This window comes from Andrena cerasifolii, chromosome 1, assembly GCF_050908995.1.
Source record: "Andrena cerasifolii isolate SP2316 chromosome 1, iyAndCera1_principal, whole genome shotgun sequence".
Classification (NCBI taxonomy): Eukaryota; Metazoa; Arthropoda; class Insecta; order Hymenoptera; family Andrenidae; genus Andrena; species Andrena cerasifolii.
The window spans coordinates 5,120,110-5,147,534 of record NC_135118.1 but is presented as its reverse complement, the minus strand read 5'-3'; the positions used below and the strand labels follow the sequence as shown (position 1 = coordinate 5,147,534).

General features: G+C 41.2%; 3 protein-coding genes across 12 annotated transcripts in view; 1 reads left to right on the top strand and 2 right to left on the bottom strand.

Moving 5' to 3' along the window:
* Positions 1-5,700, top strand: part of Cad87a (cadherin 87A) — a 524,042-nt gene extending 518,342 nt beyond the window's left edge. For all 4 annotated transcript variants that reach the window (XM_076830027.1, XM_076830034.1, XM_076830056.1 and 1 more), the window contains 10 exons: positions 10-303; positions 377-574; positions 647-869; positions 938-1,482; positions 1,678-1,853; positions 1,930-2,065; positions 2,132-2,256; positions 2,337-2,438; positions 2,513-2,726; positions 4,217-5,700. In XM_076830027.1, the coding sequence (XP_076686142.1) occupies positions 10-303; positions 377-574; positions 647-869; positions 938-1,482; positions 1,678-1,853; positions 1,930-2,065; positions 2,132-2,256; positions 2,337-2,438; positions 2,513-2,726; positions 4,217-4,333 (2,130 nt within the window). In that variant the 3' untranslated portion in view covers positions 4,334-5,700. The remainder of the gene's footprint in view (positions 1-9; positions 304-376; positions 575-646; positions 870-937; positions 1,483-1,677; positions 1,854-1,929; positions 2,066-2,131; positions 2,257-2,336; positions 2,439-2,512; positions 2,727-4,216) is intronic.
* On the bottom strand, positions 5,551-6,614 carry Rpp21 (ribonuclease P protein subunit Rpp21). The gene is made up of 4 exons (XM_076830400.1): positions 6,392-6,614; positions 6,239-6,300; positions 6,072-6,163; positions 5,551-5,994 (listed from the first exon to the last, which is right to left on the bottom strand). Exons 1-4 carry the CDS (start codon positions 6,393-6,395, stop codon positions 5,697-5,699), a joined length of 456 nt encoding a protein of 151 aa, XP_076686515.1. The 5' UTR covers positions 6,396-6,614; the 3' UTR covers positions 5,551-5,696.
* A 2,277-nt stretch (positions 6,615-8,891) lies between these two features.
* The window catches only part of LOC143378439 (uncharacterized), a 216,665-nt gene continuing 198,131 nt past the window's right edge, over positions 8,892-27,425 (bottom strand). For all 7 annotated transcript variants that reach the window (XM_076830149.1, XM_076830156.1, XM_076830194.1 and 4 more), the window contains one exon: positions 8,892-22,252. In XM_076830149.1, coding sequence (XP_076686264.1) covers positions 22,048-22,252 — 205 coding nt within the window. In that variant the 3' untranslated portion in view covers positions 8,892-22,047. The remainder of the gene's footprint in view (positions 22,253-27,425) is intronic.

Genomic DNA, 27,425 nt, shown 5'->3' with positions numbered 1-27,425 from the left:
CCCTTTAAGGTGAGAGCTGTAGACCCCGACGAAGGAATCAACGGCGAGGTCTGGTACACTATAATCCGTGGCAACGAGAACGAATCGTTCTCTTTAAATCACGAAACTGGCATTTTGTATCCCGGCGCGGCGCTTCTGGGCAGGGCTGGTTCATACAGGATCGAAGTGGAAGCAAGGGACGGTGCCGGTAATGGCCCCCATTCGGACAAGTGTTACGTAGACATACGGGTGACACCAGTGAACCAGCACAAACCTCAGTTTGTTCTGCCCGAATTAACAAACGCTACCGTCGAGGTATCCGAGGTACGCCAGACAGTAATCCATCGATGGAACAATATTCGTTTGGCGAAAAATACAACGGGCGAACCTGTTTCAGAACGCGGGCATACCAAATTATTTGATACTGACAGTGAAGGCTATCGACAGAGATCCTGGTGAAAATGGGCGTGTGAGTTACTATTTGAAATTTGGGAATAGGAACACTCAGGAGACGGAAGAGTTTTCGATAGACCAAGAAACGGGCGAGCTGAGGTCTAAAATTATCCTCGATCGCGAAGCGAAGAGTAAATTTGAGGTGAATAAAATCTGCATCTCTTCGGTTCATTCATATTCGAGGATACTAAAATTCACCTAAATCTGATTTCAGCTTGTGCTCGTAGCTGCTGACCATGGCACCCCCACAGCATACGAGACATTGCGACTGCTCACTGTACAGTTGGTCGACACGAACGACAACACGCCACAGTTTTATGACGAATATCACTTTCACTTGTCCGAAAATCGCCCTAAAGATTACTTTGTGGGAAAAGTAACCGCGGAGGACAAGGATGAAGGAAGACACGCGAAAGTGTACTATTATATAGAAGCTGGTAAGTACGGTCTGCCGTAGTTGTTGAGGAATCTTAGGGGATCTGTTGTTTAAACCCAAACCTTGCAGGAAACGAAGACTACGCTTTTTACATGGACAAATCCGATGGCAGTATTTACGCAAACAAATCGTTCGATCGTGAAACCCGAGACAAATACGTTTTGTCAATTCTAGCTTCGAACGACCCTGATATTTATATAAATCCAATAGACGCGGGCCGTCCATTAACGCACACTACAGACCATGGGCACGTTAACGTGACCATAACTATTCTGGATGAGAACGACAACCCACCAATCTTCGAACGCAATGATTATTACGCTGGCGTCAATTCTATGGCAAACGTGAACGATTTTGTAACAAAGGTAACAGCGTCGGATTTGGATGTTGGCGACAACGGTACACTTCATTACTACGTCGCCAGTGCAAATCTTTACAAGTATGGCTCGGAGAAGCCAAGTGGCTCTATAGTGCCGAGCCCTTTCAATGTAACTCAAGATGGAAAACTCGTCACGAGTGGATATATGGCGGAATATAATCAGGATAGGTTTATCGTTGAGGTGATAGCGAAAGAAACTGCTATCCCAGAGAGATATGCCATGACTAGGGTTCATGTAAGTCGCTAAACATGTAGATCAGGGGTGCATAGGGAGCCGTTTTTAACGCCTAGCTGCGAGCAACCCGCTTGCCCCATTGCTAAGGTTAGAATCGGCGAGGAGACTACAAACGGCTCCCTATGCACCCGTGATGTAGATATTCTCATGCATATTTAATCTTTACAGCTATTCATTTGTCTATTTTTTATAAAGGTCTGGGTATTTGAACCCTCGCAATTAATCAGAGTTATCCTGTCGCGGCCGCCCGAGGAAGTGAATCGCGAACGTGACGAGATCGTGTCGGAATTATCAAACGCAACGCAGAGCAGAGTGGTCGTTGATGACATCCGGTATCACGTGGACGCGTCGGGTCATATTCGAAGAGATTGGTAAAAGAAATAACGCGTTAAAAAACTACTCTCCTAAGGTGATGTCTGTAACGTGAGAATTAAATGTATTCTATAGGTGTGATATGTATCTACACGTTGTGGAACCAAAAACTCAGACCATCGCCCCTATTCCACAAGTACTTAAAGTCATTGATGCGAAATATGATTTTTTGAAGGATTATTATGCAGGCTTTGCTATCGAAAATGTCGTGGTACGTATGTTCTCTGTTTCAAGGCATGGATATCATGTTTAACGGATAACACTGTGACTTTTACAGCCTGCTTATGCTGGAGTACAGGAAGAACCTTTTGATCCTGCACTGGCAGCTTTGATAGCCTTGTTGGTAGTTTTATTAGTTGGCGCAGTTACGGTAACAGTAGTATGCTGTTGCTTGCGTCATTGGTAAGTGTTAAAAGAGAATACATTCAGAGTTTCTTTTTTTCATTATAACTTAAGACTCATTATGCTATGTAATACTTTAGGGTGATTACTGTGCCAAATGATATACGGAAGAAAGATGGCCTAATTAAGAAGCAAATTATCGATGACTTAAATACCACTGAAAATCCCTTATGGATTGAACAGTGAGTAGAACGACGCGTTTTTAGGAAAGTACGTGCGAACACGATAGAATATATCGCTGAATTGATGATTCTAGGAAGCTGAAACTCTACGAAGAACAAGAGTTAACCATGCAGGTATTTAGCGAACCAGAAGGCGGCTTAGGTACGGAAAGACGAGGAAGCGGTGTTAGCGTTGGTATGGGCGACACATCCCAAGATAATACCTATGCTACCATTCAACGTCCACTGCCTACAAACAGGCACCGTCCAACGACACCAGATTATACAACGCTTCCAGGAAATCACAACGTATGTGACAGAATTTAGTTGAGATGAATCATGAAATTACACAAGATGCTCAGTGTACTAATGGTACAACTGAAAATTGGTGATTTGCGCGGAAAGATAAATTGCAAACGTAGGATAAAATTTTTTCAGAAATTTTGCTTTGAATATTTGTCAAATACGAGTGTACTTGAGCGTATCTTGGCGTAATCGATTTCGCTAACTCTATTTCCGCTTTTATTAATTATATTCGGTGATCACAGATGCGTTTATAAAACCATATGTTCACTGTTTAAGAATTTTAATTCAGCAATTGTATTAACTAACTGTTGAAAATGTCTATTCACCCCCATATGCAGAAGTGCGACTACTCTGTGCCCAATGTGGAAATCGAGTCCCTATAACAGCAATAAATTACTCTATGTAATCGTAGCGATACAAATTAATAAATGATAAACACGAAATCTTGGTAACACAGTTCGACAGCCATCTGGACTTGCAACATTCAATAGCCGTTTCTTCTAGGTTTTCGTGCGCTGAAAACGAACCCGCAAACCGTTTGTCACCCTCACCCTTAGTTTTTGAGAAATTAAATTTTGAAAAAAAAACTACAATTTTCAATTTTAAACATCTTTTGTGTCGAAACGGTAATACTTATTCGGTTGCTCGTTGCGTGAAATTGTTAATACACTATGAACATTTAAATATGTTTAAACAGAGATCAAAGGGAAAAGAACACCTGAAGTGCACCCATTTTTTCAGATATCTTTCAACTTATTTCCAAAACTAAGGGTCTAGGAGAAAATCTGACTACTCCACGCGATGCACCAGACATTTTTCCTTTGAAAAGCATGAACGGAAGTGGTAAGTCAGCAGTGAAAAGCATCAACAGAAGTGGTATTTCGCTTCTGTATTGAAAACAAAATGTGACTTACAACTTCTGTTGATGCTTTCCTAAGGGAAAATGTCTGCTGCATCGCGTGGAGTAGTCAGATTTTCTCCTAGACCCTTAGTTTAGGAAATAAATTGAAAGATATCTGCAAAAGTGGATGTATTTCGAGTGTTCTTTTTCCTTTGATCTCTGTTTAAACATATTTAAATGTTCACAATGCACTAATAACTTATATCGTTGTATTCGGAAGGGTTCATAGAATAATCTGACGCAACTAGCAACCGAATAACCATTACTGTTTCGACACAAAACATGTTCAAAGCTGAAAATTTTCAGTTTTTAACTATTGAATGTTACAAGTCCGAAGAAAGTCAAATTTTGTGGAACTGTGTAATGTTTATGATCCTAAATGAAGGATCGTCAAGGCACATTGCATATGACAAATATTCAAGCTTATTCCTGTCGCAGGTAAGCTTCAGATTTTAGATGAAAAAATTTTATCGTACACTTTCGAACTATTCTTGTTAGTGTTGAATCATCGATTTGTTTGTTACACCGCTAATTATGGGACACCTATTTCGGAGGGAACAGACATGTATTTACCACGTGTACTTTATTGTAGCTATACGAATCAGCCATGGGTTTCCAAGGATCAACCTTCCAGCCATCCTCAAACGTAATGCCACAACTTACACTTGATCGCGATGGCCAACCCCAATTTGTTTCAGGGCTAGTATAAATTAAGTTCTACGCCAACCACCTTTTTTTAATCAATGTATATTTTCATCGGCATACGTTGTACCTCTTTATTCACGGCTCTAACTGTTGCACGCGCCTTCCAGGAAGAATACTCGCATGCACACACCTTTTCGACAATAATCGGATAATATCGTTAGGTTTGTCTGCGAGTAGACGCGTGTACGAAAGGAGCAAAGATTACCCCCGAATTACGCAGAAAAATCTACTCTGACTGTACACCCTTTGCTATATCTCAGTTCGAGCTCTTCCTTAACAGCGAAGAATAGAAGGTGAAGAGATAACGACGAACGACAGTCAATATTACTGGAATAAATATTTCCCTGTAGCTGGTGTGTGCATGTATATATGTGTGCGTTGCCAACCTGTGGTCCCATCTAACCAATTGTTAGATTCATTATTAGGAGAAATCAAAAAATGCTAGATAATAGACACTGTGACATAGCTTAAAGACGGAAGCTTGGCACGACAGATATATGTATATAAGTGAATGTGTAGACTCCGTCCAGCGCAGTTTTCAGATTACTTCCTCACTAGTTTAGTATTTATATAACTGGCGTACGTTTTGCACGTGGAAAAAAAGAATAACGTACTTATAGTGTCATTACTTTCTGCACGAACAAATGGATCGCTGTCGCGACGGTGGTGTTAATGCAAGGAAGTGTTATAGGTAAACGATAAATTCATATTGTTAAATGTATTTGTAAGGGAAATTCGATGGGTGTATCGACATATGTATATCATACGCTCGAGCATAACTGTCATTTACGATATATGTTGTATTTATTTAAGTTAGGGGTTAACGACTGATTTCTATCCGATTAATCTGTGATTTGATTACGCCCGTGTATGTACGCGATGGTTTATCCTGCATTCGAGATTTTGTACGACTCATTGGCGGTGGGCGGATATAGTCATATCATAGCTAGTTAAATAGAGCCATTCGCACCGAAATTTCGGCGTTACATGAGAACATAATCATTCCGCACTGCTTGCAAAGACCGCATCACTTTTCATCACTTAAACCGTCCTCAGCGAAACGTGTGCATTGGGGTCCCCGAAATTTATTGCGAATGGCTCTCGTTATACGATATATCATGTACTCGAAAAACAATAACTTAACTATGATCATGTTACGTCTATAAACATTTAATGTAAAACTAATATCACTATCACGATATTATTAGATGGTTATGAATATTCAAGTTAGTAAAAGTATCTGTTTATTGATTATAAATTTATTGTAACATATTTTATGTATGTCATTGATAAAAAAAAAATATTCGTACGTCAACGTTCATCACATCTTACATCATGTGAAAATAAATATTCAAATCTGTGTACATTTAATTTGTATTAGTACTCGTGCATTTACCTTTACCTACATGCTTCTCCCCAGCCTTAGTATTAGGACCGCCATCTTTCGCTTTAGATGCATAATTAAAAGTCTCGAGTACAGAGTTAGGCTGTTCGGTCCATAATTTATGACCCCTCTTTGTGGGATATCGTTTAACGCTCAGGCACGTCAAACAAGTCCATTTTACTCCTTTCGTCGGTTTTGACACTAATCGTACTTTCGCTGTTTCACCGGGTATAAGAGGGGATTGACAGCATTTACAAATTGTTCTTTTGATAGCGGGTTCTCTGATGAAGAAAGGTTCTATGCACTTAACTATTCATTAAAAAGAGATGCGCCGAGTAGTTCGGTACACGGGACTCACATTCGCAAGACAGACTTCTTCGCACAGCCGATCATTATATTACCATAGTACGACGCTGCTACTCTATTCTTTAAAGCCATCAGGTGACTCGCCTGAATGAAACATTTTTTCAATATGCTACCTTAATGAATAATAATAAAATACACATTGCCAAAGTGCATCGTTACCTGATACAAATAATTCATCCTTTCAAAAATGTCTTTTCCTTGACATAATTTAATATCTGAATCTACAATAATTATAAAATATTTCTCAATGCAAATGCGATATGTTTTGAAAATTTCAAGCGCTAGATCTTACATGCGAACTTCTATACTAACCCATAATTATTACCAGGTTTGGTTCCTCCACCTTCACTGTTTATTTTCGTTTGTTTTTTTCATAGAATAACTTCTTGCAACAGAAATGAAAGAAACACCTTGCTATATGCTAGATTTCAAGTATTTATTATGGTTATAAAATTTACTTTTTATTCACATTTAATACTGTCCTGTGTATAGGTTACCTAGCATTACCATGCTTGAATTCTCGGATGCAGCGATGCCATACGTACTGATTAAATGGCGACGTTCTGCGTCATATGACGTCGATAATAGCGTTGTGGGGAAACCGCTCAGGCCTGTTGTCAGTGGGGGAAGTTACGCACGTCCACGCATGCGCGTGATGACGCCACGACGTCGGACCAATCAACGCCTCGGGAAACGATGGGAAACGAAACGACGCCAGCGCCAAGCCAAGCCAACTCAATACGGAGTATGGGAAGGGGAACGCCTATAGCAGCGCTGCCAAGCCGAAGGACGCGTGCTCTGTCAGGTTCTCCCACTCCTGCCTGCGTTGTCAGGGATACGCGCGACGCTAAAGACGGCGACGATGACGCTACAGATGACGTGTGGCATTAGTGACACACGTCGCCACAGCGAGCCAATATTACTACTACATATGTAAGTATATATTTCTCGGGAATGCTGCGTGAGAACAGAGCGGTTGGAAGGGGAAGCAGGCGCGTGAGTGACCCCCACCGCCGGACAGCGCTGACCTACAGCAATAAAGGTATATCTGTTTTGGTGACAGGGTGACGTCGCATGGCGTGTAGTCTAGCAAGGGAACATTCCGAACCCGGAAATTCAAAAAATTCTGAAATTTTGTGATTATGCAGGAAATTTTCTCTTAATTATAACGCAATTTTTGTCCGATGCGCAAATTTACTCGAAGGGGGTGAAATCAACCCCTGAAAATTCGTCTATTTTCCGATTTTCTGTTATAACTCGCGAACTGTAAGAGACAGAATAAAAGTTTGTCGTCAAAAGTTACTTCTGTTAATTTGATCTATCATTTGATGAAGAAATTATTTTACAGTTCACGAGTTATAACAGAACATCGGAAAATAGCCGAATTTTCAGGGGTTAATTTCACCCCCTTCGAGTGAATTTGGGCAGCAAACAAAAATTGCGTTGTAACCAGGAGAAAATCCCCTACATATTCACAGTTTCAGAATTTTTTTAATTTTCGGGTTCAGTTCGGGATCTTCCCTTGTAAGTATAAGTTTAAGTCTAAGTATAAAACGCATTATAGTCTGATTTTCGAGAGTTGAGATCTGAGGCGGGTTCCTCGGACGGAGCGTGGTTAAGAGGAACCAATGGAACGCTACGCCGCACGCAATCCGTACCGTACCATTGGTTGCTCCTTAACCACGCTCCGTCCGAAGGACCCGCCTCAGGTCTCAACTCTCGAAAATCAGACTATAGTATATATGTCTGTGTGACGTCACGGTTGGAATTCAACTCTCGAAAATCAGACTATAGTATATACGTCTGTGTGATGTCACGGTTGGGGTTCAACTCTCGAAAATCAGACTACAGTATATATGTCTGTGTGACGTCACGGTTGGTGGCTCTCCCGGCAACACGCTAATCAGCAGCGATACTAAATAGGTTCGTGGAAAAAGGAGGGAAAAGGGAACGAGCGGGTTGTAGTGGGGAACGTAACTCAAATCGTGTGATGCAAAAGAGTTAGGTGTAGAGTGGTAGTGGGGGTAACGTGAAGTCATAGTATTTCCCTCAGAGGGAATTTCTCCTGGCAACGCTGCTAATCACAGGGTTGCCAGATGGTTTTAACGTCGAGCCGCCAGACGCGTAGAAAAAATAACCCAAAAGCGCCAAAATTCAAATATCTTGAATGTAAAGGATGTTTAAATATTTTCTTAATATTTTCTGGAACAGTTTTCTTTATTTCTTTTATATGCAACAAATAAATTTTATTTGAGGAAAATCGAGTTTAAATAAAGCCAATGTGAAAATTAAAATTAACGTTTTAACACAACAATAATAATCTATTTTATACAATTTTTGAATGCCATTTGGTCTTGGGCAGCTCAAATATCGAAATTTCAGCCAAAGCAACCCTGGTCGATATGGTAGCCCAATTCAGGCGTCAACCGCCAATTTTAATTTTTGACCGCCAGTTGGTTTTGAAAAGTTGCCCAAATGACGGATTTCCGCCTGATCTGGCAACCCTAGCTGACCGGTACGCGGCGCATTCCTGCTCAAATGTACTTAGTGTTGCCAGCAGTGGTGCCAAACTCGTGGGACGTGGCTTTACTTTAATGCGATCTGTATTTAACGACATCGATATGTAAGCGGACATTTGTATAAGCGATTCGGAACAGTACACTACCGAGCACAAATTGTACTTGTCATCCCCACTCTTGCCTCCCTTCGAACGTAACCCGAGCTTCTGAAATTGACCAGAATGATTCCTGTTCAGAAAACGGGTGGGGGGGGGGGGGGCGAAATTTGAGGTTAGACAAAACGGACGCTTAGCTTAAGGATGCAAAAGATGCACATTTATTCGGTAAAATAATGTACAAATAAATAGGTGTATGTCGGGGATGAATACAATGCTATTCATCGATAGTTATCCATTGTTTTACATCGGTGCGCGTACACGTTCGCTATACATAACGAGTCTCGCAAGGATCGAATATATCTCGTTTCCGTTTCTGTCGCTCCCGCGTTCTCCCACGAACTCGCGTCGGCATTCGTTACATTTCTTGTTTCCTTTCGTAGCGAAACTGGGGGCCATACGTATAAAATTTGCGGAAACGACGTCGGCCGTGGAGCGCAGAGTACGACGAATCGTTGCGGATCCATGGATTTAAGGATTCGTGCGAACTGTACATGAATTCAAAGGGTTGACGACCATGAAAGGAAACAGAGGTTGCTGACTTCGGTCCACAACCGGTGCTGACGAGGTCTCGTTTTAATGAAAGGAATGAAAGGGGTGGGGGGGAGGGGAGGAACGGGTGTGTAACATCTTCTTCCCTTACTGTACTGGAGCTTTCTTTAGCCTTATATAGCGATAACCATTAATATATGCATAGGTGTTTTTCGACACAGATACCGAGTATAGAGCACACTATTTTCATTTGTTTAATTCGATCGTGGGCGATGACGGTAATAATTAACGGCGAGTAACGATAATCATAGCGATAGCAATAATATGTAATAAATCGGCAACGATCGTTACCGTTAACGATGATAATAATAATAATAATAATAATAATAACAATAATCATGATGCTAGCAATAATAATAACGGGCGTAGAACTAAGCTAGGAGTGGATCGTTTCGAACGATTGGGAAAACTCGAATGTAAGAGGCACGCGTCGTCTTCGATTTGTGGTACACGTTCGCTCGATCGTTCCCCTTTCCTTCTAACAAACAAAGAGGCCCCGCTGGATGGAGCCAATCTGCCTGGAGACGCCTCCGTTTACCTACGACCGAAACTCCCAATCTGAAATGTGTCCCGTCGCTGACGTTCGTTAATTTACCAGCTACGCGCTATCGAGGAGTAGGCCGTATTTGTTACCACTATCCGATCTACGTAGTATAAAAATGAATCGTGGAAAATCATTGACGATTAGTCCCGCTGTCCCGTGCAGAAGGAACCGTTAGCGGCCGATCGATCGCCCGATTAGAAACGACCACGCACGACTGGTGTCGCGACGCCTCGACGTGGGCTCTCACTACGCTTCGCCACATCTCGGTCCCGCTTGTCCTTCTCTTATACGCTCGGAGGATTTCGTTCACACCGCACCTTGGTTCTGCCGCTTCCATTATCCCCGTGGCTGTCTCACGCACTTGGGCAATTTGATTCACACTGCGCCTCGTCTTGCCTCGCCACAACTCCGGGGGTTTCTGTCCAAGAGCTTAGCGAGGTTAAGAGTTGTTGCGTACGGAGGCGAGGCGTAGCGTACACTTGGCGCAGTACTCTTAAAACGTTGCGAATTAACGTGTCGGAAGCGTTTTCTGAACGTAGGTAAACTGGAAACTTTGAGCGGGAGGAAATCGGAGGTGAGGCGTAGTGAAAGCCTGCCTATAGAACGGGAATTGATAAATCGGCTGGGCGAGACGCGGAAACGTTTCACTGTATTTCCGATCCAAACGGAAGTCTTCGGTTGCCGGAGTTAACGGGCTCGGGCGGTAATACCCGGGATCGTTGGATCTTCTGGGGTGTAGAAACAGATTTCAAAAGATCGACTCGTCATAGGGAGTAGGGACCATCAACCCGTCCGTTATATTGATTATAAGGAACGACACGGCGCGTCCTGAGTAAGCAAAGCCGAAGAAACGCATCTTTCGGCAACACCTTTCTATTTGCAATTGTGCTTCTTTCACTTGGAAGCATGATTTATTAAAACGTCGAAATTCAGGGATGTGCGAGTCCAGTGGGGCAACTTTTTGGCAACCGGCAACATCGTCGCATCTTCTTTTCGCATGCAACGGATGCAATCACTATCGCACTCGTCGCACGCGACATGCTGCCTTGCGTTGCCTCAGTGGAACCCACCCCACTCGATTCTAATTTAGTATTTCTTGGTGGTGGATATTCGTAGAAAGGAAACTGACTGTTTATTTTGGTTTGGGCACAATGCTGGCCCGTATAAAAAAATTCCCATATAAAAGTCCGACGAAGGATTATAATTGATATTCCGAGAGAACTTTGCGGAAATGCAGAGAAATGCTGTTGGGAACAGCATAGGCTTCTTAGTTACAAATATTTTGCGGCTTAAGCTTGTCTCATATTATAAAAACAGCGTTCCCGTTACCTTTAAGTTTTGCAAATTTTTCCGACGTATCTGTGCAAGATGGATCGATAACAATTACCACGACCGTTTGCAGAAATTACAGAACAGGACAATAACGAATAAGAGTAGGCACATACTTTGCACACTTGCCACCGGTCTATTTTTAAATACTTTAATTATTCAAACAACATAACTTTCAAGTACCTCAACAACGTACTATCCGCGTTAAGAGAGACTTTAATACGTTGATAAAACACTTGCTCCCCATGTATATTCATTACTTTAGTACAAGAAGCGTTTCCTCTTAGGCTACCACTCGTATTTACATCCAATATTAACAAAGACGCCAGCTTCGAAGTGAAAAAGCTTCGATAACTGTAATTTTATTGTTTGCTTTCGAATATTATTTCAACCCACGCGAAGAAATCTATTTCTCTAAATATCACGAACGTAAGAATTTAAAAAATATCGATAGATGCGAGAATTCGGAGCAAATTATAATTATTATACACACACAATCGTAACATAATTATTACAATGAAATATTATAGTACCAACAGTAACAGTAGTTAAATACAATAATAAAAACGTAAGTATAAATCTTAATTTTGGATAAAAAGAAGTTGCATCTAAATATAAAGTGTCCCCCGATCGGCGGCACAACCGAAAAGGGGATTAACCTTTCATTTAAAAAATAAACGAAAAGTGTGGAATGAAAATCTTCATATAGGCACGGGCCGATTTATCCTCCATTTAATCATTAACAGCGCGTTCCCGGACTTTCAAACAGAAAATTTCTTCGCGCAGATGTCACGAGCAAAATCCCCCAGAATATTCGTTATTTTAGCACCACAGTCGTCGAAGATCTTTTGAAACCGCCTTGCACAACAATCCAGTTAGAACGGAACAAACGAATCTCCACCGCTGCACGCGTCGCAACGGAATTGACAAGGGAACATCCCGAACCCGGAAATTCAAAAAATTCTGAAATTTTGTGATCATGTAGGAAATTCTCTCTTAATTATAACGCAATATTTGTTCGATGCCCAAATTCACTCTAAGGGGGTGTAATTGGCCTCCGAAAATTCGGTTATTTTCCAATTTTGTGTTATAACATGTGAATTGTCAAAAAAAATTGCACCAAATGATAGATCTAATTAAAAGAAGTAACTTTTCTCTTGAAACTTTTTTCCTATCTCTTACAGTTCCCGAGTTATAACACAAAATCGGAAAATAGCCGAATTTTCAGGGGTTAATTTCACCCCCTTCGAGTGAATTTCGACAGCAAACAAAAATTGCGTTGTAACCAGGAGGAAATCCCCTACATATACACAAAGTTTTAGAATTTTTTGAATTTTCGGGTTCGGGATCATCCCTTGTGAGTCGCGGAAACTGTAAACAAGATGACGGACGCGAAAAAAAAACAGGGGAACGACTTCCACTGGCGTTATTATATAAAATATAATAATAATAATAATAATACATCTACCATCTATATATGAATACATATATATTATATATGTAACTTCCATTGTATCATTTAATCAGCCTCTTTAATCGATAGCTATAAAACCGACGTCCTGATGAGTTGCGTTTGATCGGTGTGTATGTATATCGCGTGTATACAGCGGATATGCGATTGATCGAATGGTAATCGTCTGGTATATCGCAGCTCTACGAGGATCCTCGAGACGCGTCGGGGGGGCTGCTCGCGTCCAGCTTGCCGATCGCGATCCATCGATCACCCGGCACGCCTACGTGCAACGTTATCCTCTTATCTCTCATCATTTAAGTGTGATCGTTTTAGTCGCTTAAATCATAAACTCTCGTAACACCTTACGTTTCTACGGGTTTTTTTTTCTATCACAATATTCAATCACCTAGAAACGAAACAAGGAGAAACGAACAGGGCGGGGGTGTGGTAGGGGGTTGGGTAAATCTTCGTTAATCCGTCTGATGGATGGCAGGCTAAACGCGCGTCCCGATTCACGCACGGACGCGCGCGCCGTCTCCCTTACCGACCCAGGAAGGAAAGGAATGCATCGATATACTCGATAATGTAATAGGCTTTTCCGAGCGCTTGGGCGTAACACGATGTTTCGGGCATCTGCGTTCGGTTCGATGACAGAGTAATGAATGTTCTGCGCCAGTCGGAAGGTGCAAGGTTTTCGGCGGATTCCCTCTATGCGGCCTACTGTTTTAAACATTCTTCAATGGAATTGACGAGCAGCGTATCCGCCGAGAATCCATTGAAGGATGGTCCGAACTCCGGTCAGCTACCGGCAGTTGGATGGATAGCGAGTATCGACCTTTACTCGGGCTGTTTGCAAAGAAACGTTTAGGATATACAGACGATTTCACGGAAGGGACAAGGACGATAAATTCTCTTTTCGTTTCGTTAGCGACTATCTCTAAAAATAACAACGTTATTTTTTGAGCTTCCGATGCGTGGCATCTTCGACGAGGAACAACCCCTGAACGGTCAACAGTCCGGGTGTTCCCGCTTGCCTTGGTTGGAGGCTCTCGTCGATCGCGACTCAGGCGATCCCAATCAGCCCACTGGAGATCGAAAATGTCTCGTGAGCATCGCGTATCACCGAACTAGTGTTCGACGCATCTTTTGGCACACGCTTTCGCACAGAAGAGTGCGATCCGCCTCGCTGAACAGGCGCGATCAGCCTCGCGCTCTCGTTCGTCCCGTGGCGAATGTATAGTTCGACGAGGGACTCGTAAAACCTCTCAAGCTGCGGCACCCATTCAGGCCCAGAGTCCCAGGGCCTTGTATGCCATTGCGGTGTAGGGTTCCGCGTGGTGTACAGATAATAGTTTCCCATTAAAGCCGGGAATTCAGCTAACAGTTAAGGTAAGCTATGCTATGCTGTGCTAAGTTTTAAAAATTTTAAAATAATTTATGCAACCGTTTCCACCAAAAGCTAAGCAAAGCTGTGCTATGTTTTTTATGTTTTAATATTACAGCCAGACCTAGCATAGCGTAGCGTAGCTTAACTAAAATTACGAGGTTAAAGCCGGCAACTCACTTGAAAGCTAAGTTATGCTATACTGTGCTAAGTTCTAAAAAATTAAAAGAAAATTAAGAAGCTAAGCAAAGCCGTACTAATTTTTTTATGTTTTAGTATTACAACCAGACCTAGCATAGCATAGCATAGCATAACATAGTTCAGCTTAGCTAAAATAACGAGCTTAAAGCCGAGACTCTACTTGAAAGCTAACCTAAGTTATGCTATGCTATCCTAAGTTTAAAAAACATTAACTTCAATACATCCTTGTGGAACCATTTCCACCAAAAGCTAAGCAAAGCTGTGCTATGTTTTTTATGTTTTAATATTACAGCCAGACATAGCATAGCATAGCATAGCATAGCGTAGCTTAGCTAAAATAACGAGCTTAAAGCCGAGACTCTACTTGAAAGCTAAGTTATGCAATGCTGTGCTAAGTTCTAAAAAATTAAAAAAAAATTAAGAAGCTAAGCAAAACCGTACTATGTTTGTTATGTTTTAATATTACAACCAGACATAGCATAGCATAGCATAGCATAACATAGCTTAGCTTAGCTAAAATAACGAGCTTAAAGCCGAGACTCTACTTGAAAGCTAACCTAAGTTATGCTATGCTATCCTAAGTTTAAAAAACATTAGCTCCAATACATCCTTGTGGAACCATTTCCACCAAAAGCTAAGCAAAGCTGTGCTATGTTTCTTTTTATGTTTTATAGCACAGCCAGGCAAAGCATAGCATAGCATAACTTAGCTTAGCTTCTAAGTGGATCCCCGGCTTTAATTCACTTTTGTATTATTTAGAGATTATTCCTACGTTCGAATAGCGATTCGTGCAATGAAACTTTACACACACACGTAACGTGGCTAATAGGAACCGAATGGTGTTGGAGACACGTCACCCGGCCTTGAGGAAGGCCCAAGTTCTCGTCTCCTCATATATCTGGCAAACGGCTCGTTCCGACACCCGCAACATGCGTGCTTTGACTCCTTCAGGATTTTACGAGTTCGCTATACCCCGTCGCCGAACTATACATACACAACTGAAACCGCGCAGAGAGCACTTAGGGTCAACGACTGATATATTCCTCCTTCAACCCAACGATTCTTCAACACTGAATCGCTCCTTCCGCGTTTGCACGTTCCTTTCCCTCGTCATTGTTCCTACGGGTGCGTGAACAATCACCGCCGAGTGAGCTACATACGAGTATGCATACTAGACCGTTACAATTAATGTAAATATATTGTCGGATATATCAGAAACCAGTGTTCCTCATAGCAACGCGTTTGTGGCCCGGTGAGTCGATTTTTACACGGCCCGTGGCGTTCATGATTGCCTCAATACAATAGGCGTACTTTTTTTTTGGTTGTTTCTTGTGGAAGATTAAATGCAGTTGCGCGTTAATTTTTTGACAATGTGGGAGGGCGATCTTGAGCTGCGAAATTGAATGTAACTATCGAGCAGAATTGGATATAATGATTTTTAAAGTGATTTTGTGGTAATTTTTCTGATTTAATTCTCGCTCAGTCTGTGGCAATTATTAATTATTCGTTCTTCGTTAGCTATTGAAATGGAATTTCAATTTTTCTAGAGAGCTAGATATCTAAATATATTTTTAATTCAGAAACATACTCCCAAACTGTCGTAAATCCATATTTGAAAAAGAAATTGAAGGCTCTGCTTTCTATTGACAATATTGTTTGTAATATTGGAAGCGTTTTTGGTACACAAAGAGAAACGATTTACGAATATTCGATTAATTCCAATGTGTCTTAAATGTAACAGAATTTTATTTTCATGCCGATTCATATTCTTTTACTAGAAAGATATTAGAAAATGTTTTTTAAGAAGCTTAATATATAATTGGTGAAGAATAAATAAAATTGTTGAGAAGAATATTTTAAACTTCTAGAAATACGTCAAATTAAAAAGCTAGTCAAGCCAGATGTATAAAAAGGGCAAAACTGGGAACCTCTGGTCAGAATCAATACGGAGGTCTATTTTCTACTTCTATGCTTCTAGAATGTGGAAAAAGTGGTCAAATCTTTATCCACGATTAGTGCCACTTGCCAGACCATCATACATATAAAATAAATTGCCAATGTGATGCATCTTCTGAAAAATATAACTGTTCCTAAAAATGGTCTTGCAGCGACGTTCTATCAAAAAATTGTCCCTCGGACGTCTAAGGTATCAGATAATGCAATTAGTAACGATACAGTCCATTAACCCTTAAATTATAATAAATGCGGCACTCCCAAAATACCAAGCCTGAATTGTCTAATATCATCATAAATAAAAATCAGCAAGCACTTTTACCAACTAAAATCTTTAAAAAATCAATGACTACATTATATTCCAATAACTTCAGAATGCAGTAATTTATTTTCAAGGCATTTGGTGTCTTGCGATTACCTAAACGTCTTACATCCATAACCATTTATCTCACCACGGTATATGCCCCAGATTTTCCTTAGCTACCCTTCTTTCTAAGTAAATAAAAGGTGATTTTTTAGCTTGCTATTTAAGAACTCCTTTTGCTGTTTTGGTCGGAGAATCTACCGGTTTAAGTGAACATTTAAGGCGCCATCGAAACTCGTTAAATTCAAGACACATTGGGAACAATCACCTCCGCAGCTCATTTACCAGAACAAGTCGGCAGCGAAAGGACTTTCGCCCGGGCTCCTAGCCGTAATATACAGCAGTAACAGTCAAATCTCTCACGAGCCACAAACGTTTTGCTTCGGTACCGCAAGACTATCCCGGGATAACAGTTTCAATGATCGTTCTCTCGTTCGACGTTTCTGTCTAGCTACGTATTTACAGGACTAGAGTCTTATTTAAAATCTCATGTGCCTGCTCGCATGCCATCCACTATTCCTTGAACATCTCTGAACGGAGGCCCGTAAACGCACTAAAAAACATGTACGATGAAACGAGTGTAACTGTGAAGAGAATGATGCAACGACGCCCGTGAAAGCTATCGTTCCGACGTGGTCACCGAGCAGGCAGTGAATTATGAGCATAGTACATGTTACCTTAAGCCTAGGACCTTAAGACTATGTGAAATTAGCGCCCACGATAATTCTGCCCTGTCTACTTTTCCCTCCGTCTATTTAAAATCGTCAACGTTCAACGAGCACGCGCCGATCCCTCGATCGGGCGCAATATTTCATGGAGCACCATTTCACAGGCGTTTCTCAACAAATTTTAGGAGTCTTTATTCTCGATTAACATCCCAACAACGCGTTTCTACCAATTATCGTGGGCGAGGATGGTTAGCTAGACGTTGTCAGACAGTGGAATTTCATACCTCGTCTAAAATGGTAAAAACAACGAGAAAAAGAAAAGAAGAAACGGAATCGTTCTTTCTCAAGAAATGCTTTCTAGTTCGAAGTTTGTCCGCGTCCTTTGTGACATTTTCTTTAACAGTTTCTTTCGATCTGAGCATGTTCCATTTCTCGCGCCTCTTTCCTCTCTCTCTCTCTCTCTCTTTAAACGCATGTTCTAGTAACGATCTCTCGCGCGAGTCTTCGGTCACGTGATAGCGCGGCGCGTGATTGAACTATTCTTACAGATTAAAACGTTATTGTGCCAATTTCGATAGCTGGAACTCTGTTGTTACTATGAACGTTATTACTCTAACGTGGATTACTGACGCGCTCTGTGACGTTGATTTTCCGCATCGATCGGTTATTTTTTTTTTTAGTTTTATTTCCCTTTTCTTGGAGCAATAACGATGGAATGAGGTTTATAAATGTACAGGTAATCAAATAGCAGTCGATGTCTCCGTAAACGCACAGGCATGGTTTCCTTTTCATTTCTGTCTTGAAAATGTCTCTCGAAATCCATCGGTTTCGTAGAACCTCTGGTCGCTTTACAGTTAGAAAGAACGCGCGTCGATACGTTCATTGCGATCGCATGCGGCCCAGCGTTTTCGCTCGCAACAAAGAACCCGACAACTCGTTTGTACGATCCTTCAGAGTACACTGATTGTCTGTATCTAAAGTTTTGCTCGTGGAACGTCGAATGCATTCGAGACCACGATATCCGCCGGCTCGCGGAACGTTAATTCGGTGCCTTCACTGAAGTCGCGCTGATCGGACGGGAAGGAAATAAAAAGGGATCAGCTTCGATGTTTGGCAATAGCTTGACGAGTACCTGAAATTTGCTTTGCTATTCCCCGCGAAATGAGTTGCTGATTCGGTACACTTCGTCTGGCAGATGAACTGCCTGAGGATATCGAGCAGCGGTGAAAAGAAAGTTTAAACTGCGAACGGTAAGATAAGTAAGAGGCGGTTCCGTGGGATAGAATTACGTGTATCTTAAAATTTAGATCCCACCGATTTGGGGGGGTTGCCAGAATAGTGGTGCCAAGATGATGCTTCGTGCCACGTATTAAGTTTACGCAGGCTCTGTGGAAATATGAGTTTGAAATTCACTTTTTACCACCACTGCAGGACAATATCCTCGAATTGCATAATTCCCTTTGTAATATAAGAGTTTAATAACCGCGACCAATATGAACGTGAAATAATACTGTCTTCCTAAAATACGACGTTAAATTGACACTTCTTAGTCACAGTCGTTACCATTCCAAAAAGGTGTGATACCTTTCTAGCAGTTACTAACAGGGGTGGATTTGTGTAGGGTAAGCTTGCCTAAGTAATTCGTACCTGCCCCTAAATCGTACCCCCGCTGTTTCTTTTAACCTAAGAAGACAGTCACAATCATAGACATATATAGACGGAGCGTAAGTTGAGGGGGTGGCAAGGTTAGCGGTAAGGGGAGCGATAAGAGTAAATCGGGTAACGCAGTGGTTATACATGCCGAATGCATCCGAAGCTAACCGACGTGCCTGTACCTGAACCTCTGCCTTTTCCCCTACAAGCCTACCTTCCCCTCGCCAATAGTCCCAGCTTCTGCTCCCTCTATACCGTCAAGGGCCCAGTTCCTGATCAGAACCCAATTCCTGACCAGTTTAGGAAAACAAACCAAATAAGAAGCTTATTATGATACAAATTTATTCTAACAAATTACTAAATAATTATGAGGTGTTTTGAAATTTATACGCAAAATTTGATAGCTCATAGTAAAACGTGCGAAAGTGATCAGAAACTGCTCCCTTTGCATTTTTCACTTTCAAAGTTAAATTGTAAAATAATTATTAATATGCGTGCACTTTTTTTAATACCAAATTAAAAATAGAACAGATTTACTGAAGTAGCAAAAAATCTTTTAAATTTGGTTAAACTTTCCCTTTACACGTTTGAAAATCCGCGGTAGGGACTCTTAAGTGGTCAGGAACTGGGTCCTTGACGGTATATGTCTATGGTCACAATCGCCCCTAGCGGTAGAAATTGTAAACAACAGTTAGCCATACGCCATTAACAAGCCAAGTCACCATGCGATCACTCCACAAAAAAATGTACAGCTGGTAAGTTTTTCGGGTAGTTTTCATTAAAATTTTACCACGATTCTCAAGGATTTTGTACAATTACTATTTGTGAGAATCAGTGAAGCAAATTACCATGTGAAACTACGTCTATTTTCAAGTTTATTTCTTGTTTTGACATCAACGAACAGTGCCCTATATTTTAGCGCCATAGATTTGAATCCAAATTGACTTGTATGTCTATTTCGTAACAAAAAGAATCTAGAAAAAAAAAATTGGACGAGGCTAAAAAGAAAACGACGATTTTAGGAATTAAATTTGAAAGTACTAATTAGGATAAATACGGTACGATTCAGGAACATTAATCCTAAATCGTACTTTTCCCATATTAAAAATATTCTATTAATAAAGAGTTGATTACCACTAATTTTGTTTCATTTTCTCTGTTATTTTTCATATAATAAGCATTTCTTCTTAAGGGGTACGATTTAGGCAAGTTTACCCTACATATAGGCTAAGTAGGCTGCAGCCTATGGCGGCAAATTTTCGGCGAAAGAAATTGAAAGAGGTTTAAACACAGAGGCTCGAGACAGCTTTAAAAGCAATTCCCTTTTTCTTCACGTAGAAACTAAGCAATAACTCATATGTGAGTTGTCACATTGAATTAATCTTAAAATCGTCTCAACTCTTTCGAATTAAAATATTTGATGATATTTCACGGGAATCAAACAGCAAATCTCCAAGTCCGCCCCTGGTTACTAAAGGAACAGTTTCGCTCCTGCTCGAGCAAGAACAATAGACAGAAAACCGCCGTGAAATTGGTTCTAAAGGGACATTCGTTGCAAAACGTAACGCAATGTTCTCTGACAAAGCAACGGAAGTGTCGAACAAAACGATTATACTCGTGGATAGAAGCAATGCTATACTATATAGCTGATCTTCTCGGCCATTCCCCCAATTGCAGGGCTAAACACGATCGATCTCGACCGAGTGGAATCGCCGAGGTTTGATCGCCACGTTACTACGTAGCATTCGGGACTCGCGTTTCGAGGCATCAGAGGATTCTCTCGTGTGGTCAAAGCCGCATAAATCTGGGCCAACTATTAATATCGGTAGGAATGACGGCAGAGCATGTACTGTGTCCGTTTGCCGCACTGCTAAAAACGGGAGTCCCGAGAAACCCTGCGGAGCCACAGTAGGCGCTCTGCGATCGGCACAGGCAATTAAAGCTTCAGCGATTTCTGAATGCGAATTATAATTCGTTTTACGCGAGGATCAGCTATGCCTATCATCTTGGACACCGCGTCTCTGCCAACAGCGCCGAATAACCCCAGCTCGACCTCCATTCAGCTACCTACTCGCCTGCCATCTTAGATCGATCAGTCTGAATCTCTCTGGCCGCGGCTAACGGAGCCGGGGCGAGGCAGACTCCTCCTGCTCGTGGGATATCCTTTACGAGCGTACGTCCGCGGGAGGACAAGTAGGCGAGGCGTCTATTTCGCCCTCCCGCGCGGCAGGATCATATTTCTTAGTCTATACGGAATTGGAAACGCGCGAGGCTTTACAAGCTGCGTACAGCCAAACGGAGGCAACGTCAGGTACCTGCTGATCGCTCGAGTGGCGCCGTTATTCGGCGCAGAGACGGCGGGACGCGTTGCAAATTCTTCGATGTCCCGGTCAAAGTGACGACACATTTCGTACAGGTTATAAAACGTTCGGTCGCCCGAAAGAAAATGTCGGCGCGTCGTGTTCGCGTTAAAATGCATGGGACGCTTCGAGCGAGACCCCCGATGCCGAGTCTCGCTTGTTCGCGCCGCGGTGTAAGGTACTTTTGGTGTCAGTTTGTATCCCGCTTTGCTTAGTCGAGTCGGAACCAAGGGGAAAGAACAAAATACTCCGCGAGACGAAACGGGCACGGCTGGCCGAGGTTCCAGGGCGGTTGTGGCCCGACTAATTGCCCCTGCCTCGACCGTCGGGCCCGCCCGGCGTGAATTATCCATCAATTTAGGCTCACGGGGCGCAGTCGATAATTGAATCTCTGCCAATATGGCGCATTAACTCGGACCGCTGGCCTGTCTGCTCCGTTCGATCTGGATCCCTGCAGCCGCGGGGGGCTCTTGATATCACCTACGCGGCGGGCCACTCGGTTGCCAGGAACGAATGTCCGTCATGATAACTGCAATTATCGTTCGCTCGCGGTGAACTGAGACGGGGTGGTCCTTAGGTACTACTTTTGGCTGGAAGCGTCGCGATGCAGTGACTGATGCTGCTGGTCGGTCGCTTGGGGGCTCGAGGGTCGATTGGTCGACGGGTGTCGTCCGGATAATCGGCGACCCGGTCGGTGTTTACGTCGAGCAATCGATCCTTCGTTCCCGTTCGTTCTCTCGCCCGTCACCTTTCATCCTCTCGTTTCTCGTTGGTTCCTAGATGGAGGGGGGTTCCTTGTCGCAACGATGCACAAAGCCGTGCTGCTGTTGGGGTCATCCACTCGTGTGCTCGGGAAGCAGTATGCTGACCGATTTGCGATTCGCCGATCCGTTGCTGACGTTGGTGGCGTTGGCCGTCGCGAGGGCGGACAACGGTCGATGGGACGGCGCAACCACCCGCACTTCCGGCCTCGGGGAGGCCTCCCTCAGTGGACTGCCCACGTTCACAAGATCCTCTGCGTTGGCCAGCGCGGATGGTCTGAAACCATAAACAGTTGACGGTCGTTTTTAGGGTGTTTGAAAGGGTCTGGGTATTCGTGTGTAGTTTTTGCGAGGAAAATCGAGGAGGCTGGGGCAGAGGAAAAGTTCCCAGTGAGGGAAATAGAAGGGACTAAGGCTACTAAGTTTGCTCGCGGACGCTTATAATCGCACGTCTGGGGTCGAAAGTTTAGATGCTACAGGTTCCACCGATTTGGATGACTTCAACGACTCCCCAGTACCGTCTGCAATGATTAATTATAAAACAAAAAATATATTTTTATAGGTTAAGATATCCTAAATTCTATGCAACAAGTCCCATTAAATTATATGCAGTAGTTTTCCTTTAATTAATTCCTAAACATCACCTATTTTATGGGCTCTAGGCCGGAACAGCTACTTAAAGCTTAGGACTTTAAAAGTATATTTGTGAAACAGGGCAACAAAATTCAAAGCACTGCGCTCGGTTCACCCTTAGTTCTGCTCCCTTTAATAATTTTTTCTCAGCAACAAATGGATTAATTACGTGGAAAACTTCATATCATAGTTTCATAAGTAGGTATGTTACGTAACATGAGAAATTTCATTTTAGTACATGTACTTATAAAAAAAAAACTTCAAAGATCACCGCTTACTTCAGCGGCAGACTACCCTCTTAAACAGAGTAATGAATACGCAATTCGCTGTAACTCTTTATAATTTAAATTCTTTGGGATCAATTCGAAAGTTCCCTTCCCCAAAATGAGCATCACCTCTCTTTGCCCCCTCCTCCAAATCCAACGACTGTAGGTACCTGAATTATCGAGTAAGGCAAATGTCCCAATACCTGGACATTTAAGGTACGGCGGGAACGCGATTGAGAATTTTGCAGTTATACAAGTCGATTTATATAAAAACGATTTTACAATTACATGGGGCACTGCGTGTACTTTATGATTTAAAAAAAACCAACATGTTATTGAATCGAATAATTTTGTAAAATATTGAAAATTCATTGTCCTTACAATGGCCCAATACTTGGACACATGATGAAACAACAGCAATTTGGATATTTTCTCGGGAAATTAAATAAAAAAAAACGACACAATAGTTTTTCATACTCGCATATTTTTTCTGTATAAATAATTTATTCCAATCAGTAAAGAAATTTGGGTAAAAACAATCTATTATTGAATGACTAATTTTAAGGCTATGTGTATTCGTGTGTGACACGCGAATTTTACACATGAATTAAATGAGCCGTTTATTTTGAAAGTGGCCTAACTCCATTTTTCAATTTTTTCCGGTGACCATGGTTACATGTACAACTTTATGTTATTTAGCACTAAAGCATTTCAGGTTGCTTATAATCCGAGCAAATACGATAATTCTTGACACATAAGTTTTCAGAGTTAGTTCAATAATCGAACCGTGTAGTTTGAAAGTGGCCTAACTCCATTCTTGATAAGAAAACGCATATTATTCACTTAATAATTGCCACTATTTTAATAGCAACTATAAATTTAACATCCTTAGATATACTTAAGCAGTATGACTCATTAGTATCCTACACGTATATTTTTAAATTCATTGAAACGCAAACCCTTAAATACCTCGATTTGAAGATAAATGGACTTAGGCCACTTTCAAAATAAACGGCTCAAATATTGAATTGAATATTATCATTAAAACAAGATAACAAGAATACAAAGTAATAATTGCAAAGGTGTTAAATAACGATTTTAATATTGTGTCAACAATAACTCGTACTTATTTCACAGTTTGCACACATGGTCAGGTTTAGGGTCGTTCCGGAATTTCACTGTACTAGTAAATAGACACGAGAATAAAAAACTAATAAGAACTTTAATTTCAATCTTCCAATCAAAAAAGAATACTACGAGGTACCATTTCTCTAAATATGTATTAGTTGTACCAATATACCAAACATTATTAATAATATTCGCTTACGAAAAAGTAGAGGCTGTTTAGCAAATCAGATAAGAGCAATACTAAAATGGTGTAAACTGGAGAGTCCAAGAAAATTTATTTTTATTACGAGTGCTACGAGTTTACTAAAAAAAATATGTACATGAATATATTTTATTGAATATCTGAATAATTGAATAAAACAGTTCTTTTATGGATAAAGCGAATATTAAATGTGTTAGAATATAATGTTTATTTATTTAAGAAAATAAAAGTTACACAGTCGAAACGTCAGTATAATAATGATAATAAGAACTGTATAAAACTTAAACTAAAAGTAATAGAAAGAATAGTCTTTAGCGCGATACAAGTTAACCGTTCAGAGGGTTTTCTCGGACTGAGAAGCGCGGGGGTCGAGAAGACCGTTTCCCCCTCTTTTGGGTCTCCTGTAGCGAAAGAAAGGAAAAACTCATAAGTTACCGGGTCCTGAAAGTCCCTGACACTCTAACTCTAGGAACAGTCTATCGTTGTACATATTCCAACAAAATGTAATAATCAGTATTATTTACACTAGTGTCCAGGTACTGGGACGCGTCCAGGTATTAGGACATTTACCTTGTAAGACCCCAAGGGAAAATAAAATTAAAAACACTCCCAGGAACTTCGTCACTATTCTTCAATACTGTGAAAGAAAACAATGTCCAACACTTTACACGAGCCACCTTGCATATCCCATCGATTTTAATATCAAAAACATTCAAGCATCCTATCCTTTGTTACGGCGTGCACCTACCAAGCGTACGATTTCACAGTTTACAAGCCCGTGGGCAGTCAAACAGTGAGCGCTAGGTAATGCTCGACATAACAATCGCATATCGTCAGCAAGAGTGAATCAAAACGTTTCTTGGTATCGCTATCCGCAGACGCGGTCGTGACTGATGAGCGTCGCCCGTCATGAACGCACGACGATTGCACGCGTTTCCACGTGTTGATTGTGTTCACCTGGCCAGACAGATGTGATGTCGATTGCGCAACGATAAATAGTGCGTCGCGACGGTTTAAAATTGCCGTGCCAAAGTCGTATGCAGGAAGTAACCGTCGACGAAACGAGTCGATAGTCGGCCTGAATATGCAACAGCGACGCCTCGCAGCTTGCATTCTAGATAGGTCAATAGTCTTCTAGGCGCTTTGCGCTTCTACGCGGACCGTTGAACACCCCCGTGTGTCGCGTCACGCTTCAAGCATCTACGGATTCATTAGAATGTTGAATAAATCTGCACGCGCATCGCTCGGCAACGATGCTTCTTTAATAATTTCTGCAATGATATCTGCGTATGCCGGGGAATCTGATTTGCAAGAGACTGCTGTGTTTGTTGAATGGGCTTGTCTGGTAGTGACAGGTGGGGGATATCAGTTTATTAATTATAATTTAATTTAGGATTTCTGCGGAGAACGGATGATTTGTTTACTGGCATAGAATGATTGAGAAAGGATTGGTTGTGGATTTTCTCTTAGTGAAATGTTGTCCTTTATCGATCTTATATGTATGCGTTTTCAAGTAAGTGCAGTTTGTGTCTCCAAAATTGAAACTGGCTTGAGGCGGCCAATTTCAACTTTGGAATCGGGTAGCTTTTATTCTCTGTCGCGGGTCCAGGGGACTGAGAATGACTGAGAGGACAGGCGGCAGCGACAAACTATAAATTACAGTACTATACCTATAGTGAAGTGTTTGGGAAAACAATTTTCAAAAAGGCGGAAATATGGTTGAACTAATGGTTGATTCAAGTGAAATATGAAAAGCAAATGATTTTTTTCAACATCAGCATGAAAATGGGTGCTTTTTACGCCTACTGAGCGGGGGGATTACCAATTTCAGACGTATTCGCGTTTTCTACTTTTTCCAAGGGAAAAACACTTTACGCGTTGAAAAACCTATTGTGCGTGACAAGGGAGAGACGCGATTTTGCCTCGCGTGAAGTGTTCAGCAAATTTCACGCCCGTCGAAATCGCTTTCTTCTCACCCTTGTCACGCAATGTACTATTTAAGGTACGATAGAGTCATTAGGTACGACTGTCAGAATTTTGATTTTTTAATTAAAATAAAATGTGGGTAACGATTTTTGAATAGTTTTTGTTGGTTTTCTGATTTAAAGGGGAGATACTTCTCGAGGCAGTTTTAACCCTTTGTTGGCAAACGTTTTTCATGAGCTGGCTATTATCGAGTCACATCATTAACTTCAGTGGTGTCTAAGCAAAGAATAATTTTTTTTTAAATATTGCATGGCAGTGGGACAAGTAATAAATTCACGTGCCCACGACATCGCTTGAAACTTGACACGAGACTTTTAAGGGGAGGTTCCAGTCTAAAAATCGATTTTTTTTATTTCATTTTTCGAATGTTTAACCTTTTAAGGATACGCGTTTAAAAGGATTTGTTGAAATTCGTAAAATTCCCGAAGTTATAGGCAGTTTTTCTCGAAACAGTGTTCTTAGAATCGGTGGAATCTATATCTCGAAAAGTTATTACCCGATTCGACTGAAACTTTATTTTGAAGAATATACTTCTGGCTCGTGAAGAAGCCAGTAAAATTGAAGAAAAAAAAAAGAAAATTTGTAATTTTTAAAGCCGCTGAAAGGACGAAAAATATAGGGAAAAAGTGATTTCAAACTTCGTGTCGTTATTTTCTCAAAAATGTAATTTTTGTAATTTTTACTGCTAAGTCCATGAGCAAATTGCATGCCCTTTAATTATCTGGCATTGCTTTTTTATTTGAGAGCAATGGTTTAGGTACTACAGGTTCCACCGTTTTGGATGAATTTTTTGACGCCTCGACTTTAACGACCCCCTATTACCGTCTGCAATGATTAATTATAAAACAAAAAATATATTTCTATAATTTAAGACATCCTTAATACAATGCAAAAAGTCCCATTATATTATATATAGTAGTTTTCCTTTAATTAATTCCTAAAGATCACCTATTTTTTGGGGCTCTAGACTGGAACAGCCCCTCGAGTAATAAAATATCAACGTCACCTCAGATGTGACATAAAATTGCAAACGGTTAGTTTCAGCACAAGATATTTCTGAAGCAAAATACAGTGGTGGACAAAAAGACTTTAAAAATGTAAATAATAGTAAAACTATTATAGTTCGTCAAGAACAGAGTCAGAGCATTCCCCACAATAAAGCAATGGCATCGATAAATAAATTCTAGCAGTAAAATTACTTGAATACAATTCTAAAAATATCACTTATGAATTTC